This window comes from Nannospalax galili, unplaced genomic scaffold (genome assembly GCF_000622305.1).
Source record: "Nannospalax galili isolate Female #2095 unplaced genomic scaffold, S.galili_v1.0 scaffold255, whole genome shotgun sequence".
NCBI lineage: Eukaryota > Metazoa > Chordata > Mammalia > Rodentia > Spalacidae > Nannospalax > Nannospalax galili.
The window spans coordinates 815,537-831,320 of NW_008338999.1; the positions used below are offsets into that span (position 1 = coordinate 815,537).

Below are 15,784 nucleotides of genomic sequence, written 5' to 3' on the forward strand. Positions count from 1 at the left end.
CCAGGATCCCACAGTGGGTGATCATAATTTGAATCTTAGTCTGTCTTTCTTGGCTCTGACCAATTCTACCATTTTGGTTCCTGCATTTTGGATAAAACAAAAATACTACTAACCCCAGAAAATAAGTGTTGTAGGTTGCTGGTCATAAAACATTGAAGTAGTATTGATCCTGAAATCTGTACATTATTTAAGGGCCTTATATAAGATGGATTCTCAACAATTTGAATGGAGCATTGTTTTTCTATTGTCACCTGAATACTTTTTAATCAGCTGTAGACAGTCTTGAGTCATAAGGAGGCATCTTAATGCTCTAGCACCTCATGGTATGGCAGGCAGAGCCCTCAACTTGGAAACTTGAACTTCAGTTTTCCCACCTATAAAATGAAACCCACTGGCCTGGTGGTACAGATCTGTAATTCTCCAACTGCTCTGGAGGCTAAGCCGGTAGGCTCCCAAGGCCAAAGCCTCCCTGGGTACAGAGTAAGCTCAAGGCCAGCCTGGGCAACTTAGTGAGATGTTGTCTCCAAAATAAAATAAAAAGTAAAAATGGGCTGGGTATGATGCAGCTCAGTGGTAGAATAAAGGTGTAGCATTGTGTGAGGCCCTATTCCTCAGTACTGTAAACAGATAACTCTTGCCTCTTCTGAGTTGTAGAGAACTAAAATGTTGATGAAAATGATGCACCCTTGCTTGATCATGCCTCTCTCTTATGCAGTGCCACACAGTTCATCTCAAGTTGTAGAGAACTAAAATGTTGATGAAAATGATGCACCAAGCCCCACCCTTGCTTGATCATGCCTCTCTCTTATGCAGTGCCACACAGTTCATCTCTTTTCATGGAATTTCCACCCTCTGGGCCTACATCTGCATATTGTATTTGCCTGATCCTATTTCCACTTAAACACAGTTCGAATTCTTTGGTTTTGTTTTTTGAGGCAAGGTCTCCCTGTAGTTTCAGTTGGCATGGAACTCACTATGTAGACCAGGCTGGCCTCAGTTTCAGAGATCTGCCTGCTACCTGCTGGGACTAAAGGCGTGTGCCACCATACCCAGCTTTGCTGTTCAAACTCAACAAGACAACCCTGATCTTCCCCAGCATGTCTTCTCTATTCCATGCTAAACAGCCCCAGTTCTTTCAAGTATTCCTTTCTTTCTGATGAGTAGCACAGGTTTCAGCAGTGCCCACAAATGAACAAGATCTTGGTCACCTATTGGGACCTGGCCAGTTCCAAACATGAGGACTGTGCTCCTCACTTGGGATTCTGTGCTTCTGAGGTATAGTGTTTGGTACATGTCTATTGTAGCTAGCTGTCAACAAGTTGTGACATGCTTGGATTTCACAGGTGTATACTAATTGCACATATATTTAAGACTCAGAGGGGCTCCAGCTATGTTTTCATGTGACAGTGGCAACAGAAACACAAAGTAATCCTGCCTTTCAAAGCAGCCTAAATAAATTGTTATATGCAAATGAGTAGTATTGTTGACCTGGCAGGATTGTGGGTAATGAGTTTTCTAATTCCAAAATTATTTTAGAATGAGGTTTAAAAAATAAACTGTAATTTTAAACTTCATTTTGGATACTAACTTCCTATATTTCCTTTAAGAAGCATATAAAGTAGCTAGTGGGCTTTCAGTGTAGGATAAACTGTGAATCTTTTTTTTTTTTTTTTTTTTTTTTTTTGGACCCAGCTAGTCTGGAACTTTCTATGTAGATCACTCTGGCCTTGATCTCAGAGAGATCACCCTGCCTCTGCCTCCAAAGCTGGGATTAAAAGTGTATGCCACCAAGTCCAGCTGAATCTGGGTTTTTGAATGGAGTAGCACTCAGAATTCCATGTCTATCTTTATCCAGGGGTAATGGAGACTCCCAGGAGTCCCAAGTGGACTCCATACATCTGTTAAAGAATTGGTTATATCATGGCCTGTGATTATGTTCTCAGAAATATAATTATACATCACAAAAGCCTGGGATAATCTTATAAGGGGGTAAAATTAATCATTTACGAACTAATAGTTCCCCTACTCAATGGTTTGTTGCACTGTTTAAAAATGGAGTTGTTACAAAGAATTTTAAGGGGGCTGGGGAGTTGGCTCGGTTGGTAAAGTGCCTGTTGCACAAACATGAGGACCAGCACCCATGTAAAAGATGGGCGTGATGGTGCATATCTGTAACCCCAGCACTGAGGGGGTTGGGGGTGAGCAGACAGGAGCATCCCTGGAGCTCACTGGCCAGTCAGCTTAGCCAAATGGATGAATTCCAGGTTCAGTGAGACACCCTGTCTCAAAACAAGGTGGGGAATGAAAGACACTAGACAATGATCTCTGGCCTCCACACACATGAACGCACGCACACACACACACACGCACACAAGCTTTTAAGTAAAGATGCAAATGGTTTTTGCCATACTGTGGTGTTAAGTGCAACTTCTCATTGTCAGATTTTCTGGCAAAGACTCTTTAGGATACACACAGAAATATTAAATGTAATTGGGAAAAACCACAAACCCTTGTGAAATAGTCTAATAAACCTGTTTATAAAGGTTTTCATCGAGCTCTTGTTTGGGACAGGTGCTGGTGCTGTGCTTCACTGTGTTTGGGGGACTGATGGCATTTAACTACAACCGTGCACTCCAGGTGTGGGCTGTCCCTCTGTTGCTGGTTGCCTTTCTTGCCTACTTAGTGGCTCACAGTTTCTTATCTGTGTTTGAAACTGTGCTGGATACACTTTTCTTGTGTTTTGCTGTGGATCTGGAAACAAATGATGGATCGCCAGAGAAGCCCTATTTTATGGACCAAGAGTTTTTGGTAAGCAAGCACTTCATTTCCCCCTGTAACCTCCATCTTCACATGCGAGAGAGACAAGGCCCAGCCTTATTTCCAGTCCAGAGAGGAACTTTCACCTCCACCTGGTCCCAAAGTCCAGCGGAGGACATGGGCTGAGCTTTCCAAGGAACCCACTCCTTAGGAGATCTCTTCAGAGAGAAGTGTGAATGAATGAACACAGATCAAGAGGACTCCTCCTGGAGCAGACCTAGGGACCCTGGTGGCCACAGTAGTAGCCAGAGTCCCTTTGACACTAATGGTCTCTTGGATGACCTAGGAGCTCTAACAACTGATTTTCTAAAGCATTTTGCATTTCCAAGAGCCATTTCATACCCACGGAGCTTTAGAGAGCCTTGGGGTCCCTTGCTAACTAGGGCATACTCTGAGCAAAGCCCCATGCTGCTTGTATCTGGTAATGACAGGCAGCTGTTTACAACAGCTTTTTGCGACAAGTTTGTTGATCATTTGCCTTATCCTAGGTAGACAGGAGGCACTTAACAACTGAACCCAGGCTCATCCTTTGTCGTTGGGGGTTAAATAGCATTTTAATAATTGTTTTTCATCCTGTTGCCTACAACTTAAACATTAAAGTTCCCTTTAGCTTTAAACAACATCCAAAGCCCTCTCAGCACAACAGGCACCAAGTTCAGCCAGCAGTTTAATAGTTGAACAACTGATGTAGCCTCAGTTCTTACAAAAAATATACAAGTATGATTTTTAGTTATCTTTCTGTACTCTGAAGGAAGCATTTCTGATGGTTACATAAAACTAACTTAGCCTCTTCTCTCCTTGATTTGAAAGTTTCCAATTAAAAAGATCTACTTTGAAATCTACTCTGCTATACACACAAGCATTTTCATTCCATAGGGAAAACCTTAAAGATTCAATTCCCTAAAATTCTCCGGCCAAGAGCTTTTAGCAAATGGTGCCCACAGTGCAGACGTATCACTGGTCTCTTTCATTCTTTTGTTTTTCAGAGTTTTGTAAAACGGATCAACAGATTTAACAATGCAAGATCCCCAGGAGGCAAGGATTCATTACAGAATCAAGAGGGGGCAGAACTCCAGCCCATTGTGAGATAGGGGCCCAGAGAACTGGCACCTGGGGAACCTGATGGTGGCTTGACCGTGCTACAGCTCGGGAACCATAGGAGTTCACAACTTTCTTCACACGAACTAGAATAAGGAAAACACGTTTAAAACTATAGAACAATTTTAAGAGCACAACATAGCTGGGCACGGTGGTAAACACCTCTAGTTTGAGCAATTGGGAGGCTGGAGCCAGAGGACGAGTAGTATAAAACCAGCTTGGGCTACATAGGGAGCCTGAGGCCAGTCTGAATGTTACATAGTGAGAACTTGTCTCAAAACCTCAAAAACAGGGCTGGCGCCAGGCACGGTTACACACACCTTTAACCCCAGCACTTGGGAGGCAGAGGCAGGCAGAGCTCTGTGAAAACAAGCCCAGCCTGGTCCACACAGCAAGTTGCAGGCCAGATGAGGCCTACAGAGAGACCCCAAAACCTAAAAAAACAAAAAACAAAAAAATAAGGCTGGCAAGATGGCTTCAGTGGTTAAAGGTGCTTGCCACCACACCTGAGGACCTGAATTCCATCTCGTGGACACATAGGAGAGAACCACTCCCAAAAGCTGCATTCTGACCTTCACACATGTACACATACGCTCACATGAAAATATTAAAAATAAAACACACTACATAAAAACTCACCTTAGTTTCTGTGGTCACGGCAAGGCTCTTGTCTGAAGCCGGGCGTGGTGACACACGCCTTTAATCCCAGCACTTGGGAAGCAGAGGCAGGCAGATCTCTGTGAGTTTGAGGCCAGCCTGGTCTGCATAGTTCCAGGACAGCTGGGGCTACAGGGAGACCCTGTCTCAAAAAGGCTCTTGTCTGCCAGGAATGGTGGCAAACGCATTTAATCCTAGCACTCAGGAGGCAGGGGCAGGTGGATGTCAAGCCCCGGAAACATGCTAAGAACATGTATTTGTTTTTCAAAGTACAACTCTTGGATTTAGTGACATCAAGCCAGTGTGACCTTGGACTAGAACAGGGCACAAACAGGAGACACAGGCAGTTTAACAAGATGTGACTCACTGGCTACAAGTAGTCGGCACTCTTACAAATCAGCAAACATTCTAGAAAGGTTTCAACCTGGTTTCAACCACAGTCCAAATGAGAATTTTTTTTTTTTAAATACCTGGACAGCATCCGAACTGAGATGAGGCAGTAAGAACTTTTCCTTTTCAAAGCCTTAAATTGGAACACTGCAGTCAGCCTTTCATTTAAGATGGCTTTGAAGAATCACCCACCCTCTGAACAGGAGGCTCAATTTGACTTATTTGGCATGGCAGGGTATGTGATGTAATATAAGGCTTCCTCCCCTTCCTGCCTGTAAGTAACATGACAAGAAAGAGCCTGACAGCTCAGGTCTACTTTAGATCTAAGTTTTGTCTTAAATAGCACTGCTGAATTCGTTCAACTCAGAGCATTCTCAGAAACAAACGTAGTCATCCTAGAATAATGAAGAAGAAATTTTATTTTTGTGGGTTCAAACCTCTCCCCTTTATCTGTATTGGCAAAAAACGCCCATGTTTAACAGTCAGTGCTATCAGAAGAAATCACTTGGCTGAGCAAGGTCAGAAAGGGAGTTACCGACTCCCCTGGTGATCCTACCTTCCTTTCCTGCACTTAGCTGCTGTTAGCATTCTCTGAGGTGAGACTGATGGCTTCGATTTACCCTAGCTTATCATTAATCAGCACATCCCATGTCTGCCTCGGAACGTCACCCTACAATATGCACCTAAAACTCTCCCCAACTCCGGAGCATCAGTATTCCTAAAGACGTTTTTTAAGATCCAAATTGAGTTTAAGATGGTAACAAGAACCAGGTAACTCCTGTCACTTACTATAGCAATGAGCAATTTTTCATTTCTTTTGTTTCTTTGTTTTTTGTAAATTTAAGACAGGGTCTCTGGAGTCCAGGATGATTACAAACTCAAAGCAGAAACCTCTGCCTCAACCTCCCAAGTACTGGGATTACAGATGTGAATTGTCATACCCAGATTAAACCCTTGGTCTCCATCAGAGTGCCCTGTTCTGTAAATTAAATAATGTTAAAACACCTTTACTCTGGGAGAGATATCTCTTTCGGTTCCTAATCTGACTCTGCCTATGCAGAAGCTAGCCAGAAAATAAACCAGCCTGTGGTTCACATGAGTGTTCAAAAAAATTTATTTATAAAAAATACAATGGGATAAGTTTATGCTGAGAAATGCAGCAATAAATACAGTTGAAGAGAACAGAGCAACTCTATATCGATACATTGGCACAAATGAAGACTCTGCAGCCGACCACCCACCCAGACCGACATGTTGGCAGCCATTTTTTGTACACGTGCCTTTTAAAGCGCCACTTGGAAAGACCTTGTCGGCTCAAGGGGGAGAATGAGTACACATATAATCACAAATGCACACTGGTCATGACTTTATTTAAAAATCAGCAAACAATACTGCAGAGACATTGATATGTAAGTTTCTAAAATGCTGCGCCTTAGATTTAGTTGGCAAAGACCACAATTAAAAGCAAATCAGCATGAATTTAGTCTTCCATGTAAAAGCCATACACTAAACTGTAAAAAAAGTTTCCTATTGTTTGAAAATACCAGTTTAACTGTAAGATTGTAAAAAATGCATAGATCTTCCATAAAAGAATTGGCTATACAAGAACTCCCCTTTCACAGTATTCCTTTTTACTTCATTTGCAAGTTATTGGTTATGCTGTAGGATTTAATTATTACAGCACTAAAAGGCAACTATTATTTTAGGGAAGAAGCAGAAAAAAGAAAAAAGGAATGTATGTAAGGCAATTCTTAGGTACAATAAGCATAATAGTGTTTGAGGAAGACGAGATAAAAATTACTCAAGGCTAGCTTGGTTCTCACTGGATACAAACAATGAACTAAATACTGAGCTCCTCCTGCCTGTTAACCTAGTAATCGATACCTTGGTGGTCTCCATACTGGTATTCTCGGGGGTCATCATCTGGGTACTCGCCCTGATAGTCATCCGGGTATTCTGCCTGATAATCACTATCACTGATTTCTGACCCATTGGTTCCTGTGCCCTGGCTTCCGTTGTGAATGACAGGTTCTGTGGGAGCAGCACAGTATTTAGGGTCATACACTTGCCGCCCAAGCCCATACACACTCATTCCTTTCTGGGAAGCAACTTTGTTGGTCCCCATTTGTAGAGAAATGGTCGAGTTGTCCACTGGCTGTAATGTTAGCTTCTGATCGTAGATGTCTCTTCTGGTACCTGGTGCTAACATCCCAGCCTGGAATCAGAGCACAGCAGAAGGTAAGTTAAAATAGCAGCTAAGATCTATGCTTGCTAATATTTCTAAATTATAAAAGTCACACCAAGTGGGAGCACAGTAACTTTCATTTGGTTTGATGTAGTCCTAACAGCAAAATATTCTGATATCAATCACTTTATGAAGTGATTTATTGGCTTCTAAGTGGATTCAGGCCTCCCTTCAAATGCCTGCTCCCCTGTAAAATTGCTGTGGCCTCAGACAAATGAACTTACTTTTAGTTTGACTTCCCATACACAAAGAATATAAAAGCAAAGTCCAATATTGGCATACCTAAAAGTTACCCTTGAACACCATAATGACCATACAGGTCACCAATTGCAAACACACATACATGCATTCAACAAAAACCATGTTGAGCAGACCTACAAGACTTGAGTCTTTCCAAAAGGCTGAGACACAGAAGAGCCAAACCACTTTAGAATAACTCTACCTTTCTTTTTCAGACAACAGTATCTCATACCTCGGTTTTATACTATGTCACACACACCTTCAGATGTAAAGTGGGTGAAAAGGCAAACTTGAGTGGCAGCTGTGAGAAACAACTGCAGAGTGATAGGACAGGTTCCATAAAGTGAAACAACAAATCTTATCATTAAGAAAAAGGTTAAGGGGCTGGAGAGATGGTTCAGCAGTTAAGAGCACTGGCTGCTTTTGTAGAGGATGCGGGTTCAGTTCCCAGCACCCACATTGTGGCTAACAACCTTCACTGTCTCCAGTTCCAGGAGATCCAACGCACTCTTCTGGCCTCCATGGGCATTGTGTACATGGGTGCACTTACATACACACAGACAAAACAATCATACACATAAAATAAAAATAGTACATCAAATACTAAAAAGGAAAAAAGGTTTACCAAACCTTACTCCCATTGTTTTGGGTACAGACTCTGCTGCTGGCAAATAGTTACTGGAAGTTCCTTCTTAGGTGCTGGTGATCTATTTTTAATAAGGGATTACTTCTATCTTGGTGCTAGAATGAAACATTCTACAATTTCATTTAAATTACTTTTTTAATTTGTGTGTGTATGCGTGGTGTGTGTGTATGCACACACCATGGGGAGGGGTGTGTGCATGCCATGGCGCACATGTGTAGAGGTCAGAGGAGAACTTTGTGGTGTCAGTTGTCTCTGTCTACCCTTCACATGGGTTCCAGCAATTGAACTCAGGTCACCAGGCTCTTGTGGCAAGCACCTTTACCTCCTGGGTCATCTTACCTGCCCCCTCATCTTCTATTTAAAAACTCCTCATTCCCATTTTAAAAATTAGTATTTCATAGATATTTCTTTCTCTCGTAGCTTAGTATTTCATAGGGATGCTGGTTAAACAGTAGAAACACCAGATAACCTTATCTTCTAATTTAAATGGACCCCTCTAAACACAAAACTGATAAAGGGGGGGAAAAAACCCAACATCTAAACGTGTAATCTTTTACTTGGATTTTGGAGCAAAAGCGCAGATAAACAGAACTTTTTTCTTCTGGTTAGGCAGAAAGGCCAGCTGTTCCCACTGCCAACAAAAACCATGAGCCACACCACACTTTTCATGCTGTAGAAAAGGTCCTTTGAGTCTTTTGCTTTTCCAGCGAAATTTCCTTTCGTGAAGACTCTAAATATGCTATAGAAAAAGTACTCAGAGACTTTAGCTAATGAGAGTAAGGCAGTGCTGCTATGGGACAGCCTCCCTGTGCTCTGAGCTACCGGTACTGAAGGACAGCACTTACCTGGCTGGCTCCTTTGTTGGTACCCATCTGCAGACTAATCGTGGTCTGGTCAAATGGTTTGTCGGTTTGCATTTTGGGATCATAGAGATGCCTCCTAGTCCCATAGGCTGTCATGCCTGCCTGGCTGGCACATTTGTTGGTTCCCATCTTTTAAGTTAAAATAAAATTAGCAATAATTACTAGAAGTCAGTAACATATACAACAAAATAGTCTGTTATTAAAAAAAGAAAAAGGGAAGATAAAGCTGGGGGTGTGGTTCAGTGCTAGAGCACATGCCTAGCATGTATAAAGATCTGGGTTCAATTTCCCAGCCCGCCCCCCAAAAAAAGACAGAAAGCTGGGAACTGAGAGACTTCTAAGCTAAGGCTCTATCACTTAGGTATAAATGCTTTCTATGCTTTTGCAAACTGCAGGCACTAATTTTAAAAAAGAAAATTTTCAAAAAACCAACTATATAGAACCTCATGGCAGAATTAGCCACATATAAACTTGTAGAGGCACAGAGATCTAATATTTAAAAGCAAGTTATTACACACCAGAATCATGAATACCTTCCTCACTGCCCTACTTTCTGCAGCACAAGTAACCACACTAAGGCATGTTCACTACGTCATAGAAATGGACAACATGCCTTGCAACTCTAGTTTATAACCAGGTGTGATCAACCTTGACATTACAATGTGATGCTGTCATCTATAAAGTTCACACTCAAGAACCACACAATTGGTTACAAAAAAATTGCAAAAACTCTTATAATGGTTTGAGCAACTTTACAGTTGTGTCTCAGCATCTGCACAGCTATCTTTGGCTGCGTGCGAGGCTGTGAGCTGAGAGCTAAAACAGGGAGACATATGCCAGCTGCATTCTCTACGACCTTAAGAAACTACTTTTTCAAGCTTGGAAATCATCAACATTTTCATGGAGAAAAAATACATTTTATTCTTCCAACTCTCAAATACTGGCCAGAACCAGAAAGAGGCAGAAAAAAAAAGAGTGTGACCTGAACCAAGTTCAGAGCAACAATAATTAACTTCTTTTCCTCACCACGAACCATGCGGCTCCAGGGCCGAGCCATGCAGCCAACTGTACTGGAGGAAGCAGCAAGCTTCTGCTTTGCTTTTCTCATAAAAGCTTTTTTACATACCCCAAACTGTCCTTGAATTCCTTATGCAGCCACAGATAACCTTAAATCCCTGATCCTTTACCGCCTGAGTACTGGGACTACAGATAGATGCCACCAGGCTCAGCCAAAAATAACATTTGTAAAAGAAAACTTTTACTACTAAAAGCAAAAGCCCTTCACTGGAGAAGATTCACAAAACATATGTAAGAGTAAAAGGGAAGAAAAAAAATCACTATGCTATTTGTATAGCTGAAACTAGTTTGTATCTAGTTGGCCACAGACCTTTGAGAATACCTTTCAGCTTATTTTTCAACCTATGGGTCCATGTATGTCTAAAGTTATACACACATATATAAATACAAACCCACATTTGCAAAAATATGCCTATCCTTTATAAACTTAAAAGAAAAAAAAACCCTCCAACTGATCACAGTATTTTACAATCCTATTTTTTCCCTTAAACCTATCTTTCAAACTAGTATAAGCTTTTATAGTGTAAGTTACTTCAAGGAGTTACAATTTAACCAACTGATTAGTATTTGGAAATCCACCTTTCCTATTTCCTGTTATTTATATAATGTTGTAGTTTTAACACCTGCTCCCTTGTCCCCTACTCAAGAAGAATATCAGTGCTCAGAGGCTTTAAGTCATAGCATTTGTAACACTTGGCTGTGTTTTTGTGATGCTTTCAAGGGGAAAGTGTGAAAGGCAAAAGGCTGTCTTAACTACTTCTCAAGCACTAACCACATCAAACCAGCAAGGCTTGTTAAGAGTATCACAATTTAATAGTGTAAATAAATGGCATTAGTTTTTTAAAATTGTTTCCCTTAGTCAATAACACTTAGGAATTTATAAAGTGCATTTTCTTAAAAAAAAAAAAAAAAGGCAATATGTTTAGAAAATAATTTCCTAGAGAACTGCTGTTAAGTTGCATAGCATACTTAAGAGTTTCTTTTAAAACCACCATCACTTTCTCAAAGGTATTATTTATGTCATTATAGTTTTTTTTGAGACAAGGACTCACTCTACAGACCAGGCTAGCCTGGAATTTACTATGTAGCCCAGCCTGGACTCAACCCATAGCAATCCTCTTGCCTCAGCTTCCCAAGTACTGGGATTACAGGTGTGAGCCACCACACCCAGGTACAGGTTTTAAAAAAAACAGAAACTGTGTAAATCACATATCTGTCCAAGAAATCTGCATTATAATTCGTCCATGCATACTTTACATATGAGAGCCATAACCTCTTGTGTGGCCATAATTAATGACACTGGGTAAATTAACTGAAAAAATAATACACCACTTACCTGCAAACCAATTACACTTTGACCAGCCTTTAATTTTCCTTCATCAAAATGTCTTGTTTGTTTCTCTGCATACTTGACTCCGATGTCAATAGTCGTATGGAATCCTTTTGTTTTAGCCTAGACGGAGACACACACACACCAACTGAGTAGAAACACAGATATTCTGCTGGCAGCATTGTAACAAAACAACAAAACACCTATTTCCACAGACAAAGGCTTCATGGGTGATATCATACCAGAGGTAAAAAACATACTTAAGGTTATTCAGTGATAACGCTGTACCCTTTGAAATAGGAGGTTCTAATTAACCTATCTAGCACAAGGCAGCTGAAGTCAGCAGCCTTCCCACAAGCTAGCAATTACAGAGACGCAGGCCTCTCCCAACCCGGTCTGTGCTCTCAGGGGAAAGCAATGATGCAATTCATCACTAATGTGTAGGGAATTTTTTTAAGCAAGTGAAGAGCATGTACGTACCAGACCTGCTAGAGCCACCAGTGTAGTCTGAACCTGAGTCATGTTGCCATTCTCAAAAAGATCATTTGCTTCAAATATGTCATGTGGTTTCATACCATAAGCCTGAATAGCTTTAATAAAGTTGCCGATGTTCTCCAACTATAAAGAAAAAGAGGCACATAACATTTGGTGCTAAATACGGACACTCTAAGAATCTTTAGCCTTTATGACCCGTTACAAGATGCCAAACAGAAGGTTACTTGGTGAGGTTTCATTACCAAATACATAGTAAGCACAGTTCTCTATTGAAAAGAAGCTTTATCATCGTATTAATCATTTTAACAACTTTTTTGGGGGACAGGATCTCATGAAGCCCAAGCTGGCCTCAAACTGGCATAGCTAATAATGAATGCTCTGGAGCTTCTGCTCCTCCTGCTCACATCCCACCCAGTGCTGATGAGATCACAGGTGAGCACCACACACACTAGGCTAGGGATCAAACCCAAGACTTCCTACATGCTAGGCAAGCACTCTACCAACCCCAGCTGCCCCTCCTCCCCTAATTCTTTAAGGGCAAAATTGTATATGTGTGTATATGTGTGTGGTGTGTATGTGTACTAGGGTACAGATACATATCCTCCATCACTCTCCACTTTATCAAGGCAGGGTCTCTCCTGAACCCAGAGTTTGCGCTGGGATTCCTTGTCTCTGCCTTCTAGGGCTGGGATTATAGGTAGGCTGCCATGCCCACCCAGCTTTTATGTGGGTTCTGGGGATCTGAAGTCTTGGGTGGCAAGTACTTTATCCACTAAGCCATCTCCCTAGCCCCAATGTCCTTATAAATTTTTAAGAATTCTGTATCGAAGCTATGTAAGCCCAGAATTTTGTTAAAAGTTACACACATACAATAATAATTCACTATGTGTTTTAATCTTAATTTCAAAATAAACTTGTAGTTATTAAATGCTCAACATATTTCCAACACATACTTCAGACCAAATAAATAGTCAATGTTACTTAATCATATACTTTAATGAAATAAAACTGTGTCATACAATGTTCTCCTAAACAAGTGGTTTGTTATGTTAAAATGTCTTGTCTCCCCCCTCCTTTATTCTTATGGTCTAGATGGATTTCTTTCATGAAATTGTAACAAATCCTTGAAAGCAGATGGACTAAATGCAAAAAAACTTCCAAAGCTAAGCACCTGAAGATTATAGATGGTCCAGTTCAAAAAACAATTATGGTGACTTTTTTTTTTTTTTTTTTTTGTGTGTGTGTGTGTGTGTGTGTGTGTGTGTGTGTGGCCTTTTTGAGACAGGGTCTCCCTGTAGCCCCAGCTGTCCTGGAACTCACTATGTAGACCAGGCTGGCCTTGAACTCACAGAGATCTGCTTGCCTCTGCCTCCCAAGTGCTGGGATTAAAGGCATGCACCACTACGACTGGCCCAAGGTAACATTTTTTTTAATGGCAAAAATAAACAGCCACGTGCAAAACTTTCTGCTTACATATTTTAAAGTGGTAATCAATAAACAAATTTTGACCTTTTTCATTAAATATAAAGAAACCAGCCGGGGTAGTGGAGCTCACCTGCAATCCCAGCACTAAGGAGGCTGAGGCAGGAGTATCCCAAGTTCGGGCCACCAAGGGCTCTATTATGAGGTAGAGAGCCAGCCTGGGCTACAAAATGAAACCCTTATCTCAAACAAAAAGGGAAATTAATTGGAACTGGAGGCTGCTCATCTGGCAATTACCTGAGGCCAGTTTAGCGAGGATTCGTTGACCTTCTTCACAGAGCCTGGCTGTAGCTTGTTTATGAGTCTGAAAACAAAAGTCATGCAAAAACAAGCACTGTAATATTAAGCTGATTCTTTTAACATCAGTAAAGGAAAGTAGTAAAACATTTGCAGAGTAGCAAGGTTGACTTCCTACACAGGGAACCAGGATTAAGATCAAAGTCCTTGGAAAGAACCAGAAGAGTAGAAATGCACCCCGGGCACTGCTTACTCGCACAGGATGATGCCATCCTTCAGGCCCAGCTGGAAGTTGGTGCCGATGCTCATGCCTGTCACTTCTTCTATCCAATTGCGCAGATCTTCCTCTGCCTGGTGATCATACTTGGATGCAATCTGCAATACATATTACCTAACCTTAGAGCAGCTCGGTAATGGGGCAACGCCCACTGCTGACCCACAAAGCACTCCGCTTTCATTCATGACCCTCAGCCCCAGCAGTGACCGTTAGACAGTGAACCTAATCAGTTGTCACAGCGTCAGTAGCTAAGCACAAACTCGATGAAGACAGCATCACTTCTGAAGAGTGCATGGAGAGAAGCCAAGGCTAAGAGAGAGTATCTGACACAACAGATTCCCAGTGACACAGGATTTAACGACGACAGGACTCCACAGAACATTACATTACAATACGGCATCAGCTGGGACTTACACTTTAAAGATTGAGTCATTAATTATAATTACCACCTTCCAAAGAAAGATGGGGGAAGGGATCCCACCAACACATGGGACTATTTTACCAGTACCTCAACTGGTCAAGACATACCATTCTAATAGTTCCGTCGTATGGAAAAAGTTCTGAAATCTGCCTTCTATTCAGCCAAATATACATTATACCACACACACACACACACACACACACACACACACACACACACACACACCTTTCCTCAGTACCAACTGTACTTCTAGTCAATACTGAAATTCACTTCATGTAGTTTCTACCCCATTAGACTTCTCATAGGAAAGCAAAGCGCCTTTGGTTCATTTTGGAATTTTAGTATCTAACATTGTAACCAACGCCTTAAACAAGTATTAAATAAATCTAAGTAAATTGGTAAGTTTTTTATGGAATTCTACAATGAAGGCAGCATACCAATGCAGAGATCATGCTTTTAACGACTCACTAGGGCAGGTAAAATGGCTCAGCAGGTAAAGGTACTTTCCATGCAAGCCTTATAGTGGGAGTTTGAACCCGGAATCCATGAAGATGGAAGCACAGAACAGAGTACATAGTTGTTCTCCAACCTCAACAGCATGACCTCAAATGCCTACACATATTCATATAACACAATAATTGTTTTAAAAGATATTTTAAAGGCATTGCTCTGGACTTTAAAAAAATAAAAAACTTGCTAAATATGATTTTGAAAGATCCCTTCATAAGAATATAAACCTAAACTTTCAAAAAAAAGCAGAATTTAAGTAAAATTGGCATGCTCAAGTTCTTAAGCTATTCCATGCCCCAAAGTCTTTAAAGAGGCTGGTCAGTGACATGTAAAGAACACAGCTGGGAGAAAGGGAAGATCACATGCCCTTTGTCTTCTTCAGCATGGGTAGAAATGCCAAATACACCCAAGTAGGCAGAGCCCAGGGGATTGAGATTAGGAGCTTGGGGATCAACTACAGCACTGTTAGAAATGGAAATCAACAGCAGTGATGTTTGCTGTCCAGAAACATTAACTAGGCTTCCTTACTGAAAGATAAGCACCAGGACATTTTGGTCATGAGGAGGTCCTTAGAGTTCCCGGCTAACTAGCCATGCAGGAGCCAAGCACAGCTGTGGAGGACTCTGGGCTGCATTCGGGTCCTTTCCTAACACAGGATCATGGGTGAGCAGGGTCAGGACACCTAAGAAGCTGGTTAGCTTACTTCTGAAGTCACCTAGCTTACCTCTAACACCCAAAGTGAAAACCAGCACCTAGTCTTAACAACAAACTGACAGACTTGACTGTAGTTCCTTTTCATGACCCTCTCTCTCTTCCCCATGATGAAGTTAAACTTTTTTTCAAGATGAGAAAAGCTCTATTCTCTATTTTTAATAAAGAAACGGAAGAGTCACAAACCCTGCTTGCAGGTTTATCAGAGCTCAAGATTCCCCAGAACTCACTGGAGTGCTGCTGGTGTTGGCAGGTGCCTCCCCACCGCCACCAACAAGGCACAAGGCT

The 15,784-nt window shown here is 41.5% G+C and overlaps 2 protein-coding genes across 4 annotated transcripts in view; one reads left to right on the forward strand and one right to left on the reverse strand.

Annotated features, from left to right (window-relative positions):
• Nucleotides 1-4,340, forward strand: part of Slc44a3 (solute carrier family 44 member 3) — an 82,951-nt gene extending 78,611 nt beyond the window's left edge. For all 3 annotated transcript variants that reach the window (XM_017798324.2, XM_008833668.3, XM_029563824.1), the window contains 2 exons: nt 2,572-2,808; nt 3,804-4,340. In XM_017798324.2, the coding sequence (XP_017653813.1) occupies nt 2,572-2,808; nt 3,804-3,908 (342 nt within the window). In that variant the 3' untranslated portion in view covers nt 3,909-4,340. The remainder of the gene's footprint in view (nt 1-2,571; nt 2,809-3,803) is intronic.
• Nucleotides 4,341-6,052: 1,712 nt separating this feature from the next.
• The window catches only part of Cnn3 (calponin 3), a 30,143-nt gene continuing 20,411 nt past the window's right edge, over nt 6,053-15,784 (reverse strand). The window contains exons 2-7 of the mRNA XM_008833673.3: nt 13,831-13,952; nt 13,578-13,644; nt 11,844-11,981; nt 11,370-11,486; nt 8,939-9,085; nt 6,053-7,177 (exon numbers count right to left, since the gene is read on the reverse strand). Coding sequence (XP_008831895.1) covers nt 6,833-7,177; nt 8,939-9,085; nt 11,370-11,486; nt 11,844-11,981; nt 13,578-13,644; nt 13,831-13,952 — 936 coding nt within the window. The 3' untranslated portion in view covers nt 6,053-6,832. The remainder of the gene's footprint in view (nt 7,178-8,938; nt 9,086-11,369; nt 11,487-11,843; nt 11,982-13,577; nt 13,645-13,830; nt 13,953-15,784) is intronic.